The sequence below is a fragment of the Gopherus evgoodei genome, unplaced genomic scaffold (assembly GCF_007399415.2).
Source record: "Gopherus evgoodei ecotype Sinaloan lineage unplaced genomic scaffold, rGopEvg1_v1.p scaffold_41_arrow_ctg1, whole genome shotgun sequence".
Taxonomy (NCBI): domain Eukaryota; kingdom Metazoa; phylum Chordata; order Testudines; family Testudinidae; genus Gopherus; species Gopherus evgoodei.
Window position 1 is genome coordinate 833,029 of NW_022060062.1, and position 5,328 is coordinate 838,356.

At 42.3% G+C, this 5,328-nt stretch overlaps 1 protein-coding gene across 1 annotated transcript; it reads left to right on the forward strand.

The window, feature by feature from the left end:
- The first annotated feature begins 565 nt into the window (after window positions 1-565).
- On the forward strand, window positions 566-5,060 carry LOC115642541 (anomalous homeobox protein-like). The gene is given in 5 exon segments (XM_030546165.1): window positions 566-910; window positions 2,202-2,326; window positions 2,559-2,596; window positions 2,599-2,681; window positions 4,803-5,060. Coding segments are annotated over 5 exon segments (849 nt in total).
- The last annotated feature ends 268 nt before the right edge of the window (window positions 5,061-5,328 follow it).

Sequence of the window (5,328 nt, forward strand, 5' to 3'; positions counted from 1 at the left end):
ATACAAGAGACCAGTGAATCAGCTACAGGCCACTTGTCCGGGTAATTTATTGCACTGTGGAATTTTAGATGCTCCAAGTCAGTGTTTTTCCAGTGGGCAGCCAGTAACTTGATCTCACTTATCCGGACTGAGGTTTTAGTTATCCCATTCTGCTGGATAATTAGATTTTGCACCACCTGGTCGGTGGTTATAATTATGTAGCAGACCAAGTGTTTTGGGGGAGGATCATTTTCATAAATAATTATTTGAAAGATCCCACATGTTCAATGTTTGCTCTCTCTAACTTTTACTGATGCTCCTTTGCCCTGTCTTTTAGCAAGAAAGGGCTTTTGTTCTCTAAGTTTGATGATTACAAAGTGTTCCACTGTCTTGTCATTTGGGGCAAGTCACTGCACCTCTCTGTGTCTCCGTTTTCCCACTTGCAAACCTGGAATGCTTCTTGTCTTAACAGGAGGATAGAGAGGCTTAATTACTCTTTGTAATTTGAGACAGTAAGGTAGAAAGTGCTATAGAAGTGCAGTGAAGTATTTTAACATATAGCATAAAGGAGAATTAGAAGCTAGCAATGTGTCTTGATAGGGAGGGGAGTGTTTGTCTGGCAGCTCGCACATCAGATGCTGTTTCATTGTTGCATAAAAGAGGTGTCTGGACGAATGTAAGCATGAAGCGATTCATGGCGCTGCTTAGTAAGAATGAAAACAAGGACCCTCCACAGGCCAAGCTGCTGGATCTAGCAGGACAACTCTGTGGCGATCTTCAGAGCGTGTCTCGCAGCCTGGAGAAGCTGGTCGAGGCAATGATGGGGTGCAAACTTCAGGAATATTTCCTCACCAACATCAATATAGTCAGAGCCTGTGTGCTTGTCCTTATCCACAAGGGACAGCATGACACAGCCTGCAGACTCCTGGAGGTAGGAATGTGCAATCAGTGGTCACTTCAGTGGAACTACAGGGAAGGTGGAGAAGTGATGTTAGACAAGCTCTGATAACATATATATCAGGAGTCAGAACATCCCTGTTGAGGTCCCTGAGGAGTTTGGGGGAGGCGTACACAGTGCTGAGCTCTGTAGGGAAATCATGGACAAAACATATCTTAGCAAAAGAAAGCATTTTTTGGAATGTAAAAGACTCCAGGGACCACACAAGTGCAATTCCCATTGGAATTGAGATTCTTCTTGTGCTTAAAGCTCATGTCCTTAAGTGTCTTGCTGGATCAGGTACTGAGTGCTCAACCCCTTGTAGGATGAAGCCCATGGGTGGGATTGTTGATGTCACTCTGGCATAACCCTAGGTAACTCGGAAAGGTGATAGACCACAAGTGTCAATGAAGCCCTTCTGCTGTAGGCCTTAATGAACCAATGTTCCTCCATGTTAAACACTTTGTGTAACCTAGTGTAACCTAATGTACTAACAGCTGCAAAAATGTAGTGTTAGCAGTTAGTTTTGGTTGTAATAGCCAGTTCTCTGCTGTAACACATTGAAGCTAGGCTAGAGCACGTTCAAGGTCGTTTTAAGATACTGTATACATGTCTCAGCAGCAGAGAGGGGGAAGTCAAAAGATTGACTGAAAAAGGATACTGCAGCTGGATGGGAAAGTACAGGGGAGTGAAAGATCAGCTAGTCAGCAAGAAAGTTTTGTAGTAAACAACTGGGATATAAAAGGAAGAAACTGCTTGTTTTAGGGGTGCAGGATCTGAGATTGTTATTTCTCCCTGGCACCTTATTTGAGCTCAAATAAATTTGGTTGTTTGCTTCTCCACCCTAGTGTGTTTATTGGCACTTAAGCACTCTAGGCGACAAACCACTGTTGCTTGCCTCTGGCACTGCTGTGTCTGCAACAGGATGGTGTGAGGAAGCTTGGGCTGCTAGTGATTGTGCTGTGTGTGTTCTGCGGTGAGAAGAGACTTCAGTTTCCAAAGCTGTCGGCTTTGGACCATTCATGAGGTCTAAATTCGCTGTTTTTTTTTAAAAAGCCACAGGTGCATAATGAGCTCTTTTCTTGCATGGAGTGCCCTGTGCAGGGTTGAGAAGTAACAGTGGTCCATGCAAGAGACTCATACTTTTGGGGAAGGCTACCAACTCAGCTGATCCAGCGTGAATCCCTTTCAGTACTTTCAGGGTGCAGAGGGGTTTTATCCCTTCTGTAAAAGACATTGGTAGACTGTCTGGAGAGGGTGTGCTCAGCCCTTGCTATTGTCTTAGTGTTGCAGGATGAAAGAGAAGAAGGAGCTGGTGAGACTTTGGAATGAGATCCACTACCACGAAGACATGGAGAAAAACCACACAGATTCCCTGACATCGATGCAGAAATTCCGGTGCAGGAAGAGGTACCTTGGCAGGGGGATGATCTGCTGCTCTTCCTTTACTGTAATTTGGGAGTGTGGTGGATGGAAACTAAAAGGCTGTATTCACATCCTAAGATGGACCTTTCTTGGGGAACAGGTTTCACTGTTAACTTGAAACTTTGGCCTACTCCTATTGCAATCAATGGCAAAACTTCCATTGAGTTTAATGGTGCAGTTTTGGGACCTTGGTGATTATACTTTCTTTTCTGCACAGGAATCCTCCATCAGTTTCCCTCTGTCCTGAAGCACAACGAAGCAAAACTATCCAAAAAAAGTGCTCAGAATGCTGCGCAGATTTGCTGCAAATGTGACAATGAATCCAAACATTGATCAGCTGGTATGGATGCTATATGCTACAATGTTACTCGGGCTGTTGCTGAACGTTGCCTTGCACAGGAACAGCAGCAGCTACTGTGATCAAGGCGACATAAATGTTTCCGATCTAATCCCTTGTTTCAGTCCCGTTTCGGACTGCAGTTTCTCATCTTTGATCATTGCCCAAAGGGGTGTGTGTTCTAATTTTTTTTAAGCTTAAGCAAAAGAAACTCAGTCGTTCTGTAGAGCAAAGAAGTGGGAGAAAATGTCTTCCCTGTTATAATAGTGTTTTAGCAGCTCTAGTGTTGAAATGATTGGGTGAAATTTTGCAGAGAAATAGCTCTCCCTGAGAAGCACTGTAGGTGTTCTGGTGCTAACTGATTGTGATTTGGCTGAGTTATAACCCATTTAAAAGTGCACTGAGTTTTCTTGCTAGGCTTGTAAAGTTTGCAGCCAAAATAGTCAGCCCTGTGCATGTGTGTATCTAGCTTAGCTGGACAGAGACAGATGTAGTGAAAGTGGCCTCTGAATGAACCAGGACTTCGCAGGAATCCTTGTCTGATTCGAAGAGTCCTGTGGCATGTTATACACTAACAGATGTATTGGAGCATGAGCTTTCGTGAGCGAATACCCACTTCATCGGATGCGTGCATGCACCCAGAAAAGCTCATGCTCCAATACATTTGTTAGTCTATAAGGTGCCATAGGACTCTTTGCTGCTTTTACAGATTCAGACTAACATGGCTACCCCTCTGATACTTGTCTGATTTCCGGTTTTATAAGGTAAAAACTGCAGCACTCCTAAAATTTTCACTCAAGGGGCTCCCTCCTTCAAGCCCCCATGGTGTATGGGGAACAGGTTGTTCTGGACATGTTTAGCTTAGTTCTGCATTGTGAAATACGTTTTTTAATATATATTTTCATTAAAACAGCAGCAATATGCAAAAATGTTTATTAAGAGAATGCTATGGTTGCTCAGTTAAGCGCTTAGAAGTCAGGAAATGACAGTGGAAAGTAGCACACTAGACCATAACTGTGTCCTGTTGTGTGTGAGCATTATGCTACGTGATCTTGTAATTTATCAAGTAGTTTAATGTAATAATTTTTCTACAATCTTAGATATGTGCCTGTGTACTACTTGGAACCTCTTAAAGTTATTTTATGCAATGCACACAGCAAGCCATTTTCACACAGCATGCCACTGATTAAATACGACAACATAGAGTAACAGTGAAATTTGATAGCATGTATAAGGCCCCCAAGTTTGTGACTAAATTCGCTTTGTAGTTAACTTCCTTGAATTATACCCAAGGAAGGTTGCTCTTCTGATTGAAAACAAAATATATAATACATGTATGTTGACTAAATTTTTAAACTACTTACTTGAGAAAGAGGAAAATCTATTATATAAATAGCCAAAATCAATAAAGACATAGTTTCATTGTCACAATGATAGTATAGTAAGTTTAAAAGTAGGAAAATATATTGCAAGATGCTACACATATATCTAACAGAGAAAAGTTGTTGTACTGTATTTAAGAAATCTATGATCATTTAACGAAAGATTATAGTAATGAATATATACAAGGGAGAAGAGTAAAGGTTACATGTGAAACCTTACCTGGCACATCTGGACTTTTGATTGCTTAAATCAAATGTTTTCTTACTGTAGATTTTTAATGTAATACACAAGAGATTTTAAAGTCCTGTCATAGATTATTTTTAAGGCGAGAATAGACCATTATGAGAGTTTAGTCTGCATAAGGCAGGCCATAGAATTTCACCAAGTGATTCCTGCGCTGAGCCCAATAATTTGTGTTCCAATGGTAAATTACCTTCACTCTGAAAAATGTGCTTATTTCCATTAGCTGATTATTTATAGCCGTTAAATTACAAATAAGGCAAAAACCCATTGGGATTCTTGGAGTTCCCTTTCTCTCACAGGATGTCAAGGGAGAATTAGCTTTTTCTGCTCCTTTCCTCTTCACGAGCTGATCAATCAGTGGGAGCTATGCATGTTCTCCGGGGACCTGCATGAGGTTCTGGAAGCTCATATTGTCTGACTGCTTTTGAAAACTGGAGGGACGAGCATGGTTATTTGGATGTGGTTTATTCTTTTTCCCCTGGTTACCTGGATTTGCAGGACACTTTGGCTCAGGATACGAACTTGAAGTCAGATCAGGTCTATTACTGGTTTGCCAATTACCATCGTCGTCAAAGAGTCCAGCTCAGGCGGCTGGAAAAGCTCATCAGTTCAACCTATGAGGAGCCTTCAACTCGCCAAGCAAAACATCAGCCTGATAGTAGATCCTGCATTCCACAAGCTGCAGGTTGGTCTCCTCCCAGTGGTCTTGGGATGTGGTCCAGGCAAATGGAAGCCTGTTTTAGGATCACCTCTTGATAAACAGAGGGGCAGTATTAGCTACCCCTGCTTCCTTGGGATCAGTAACTCAGCATTACTGAATCAAGCAGACATGGCAGGATTATGCTCTGGAACACAGGCCTCCTCTTTGCGCTGTTAGAATCACAGAATATCAGGGTTGGAAGGGACTTCAGGAGGTATCTAGTCCAATCCCCTGCTCAAAGCAGGACCAACACCAACTAAATCATCCCAGCCAGGGCTTTGTCAAGCCGGGCCTTAAAAACCTTGAAGGAAAGAGATTCCACCA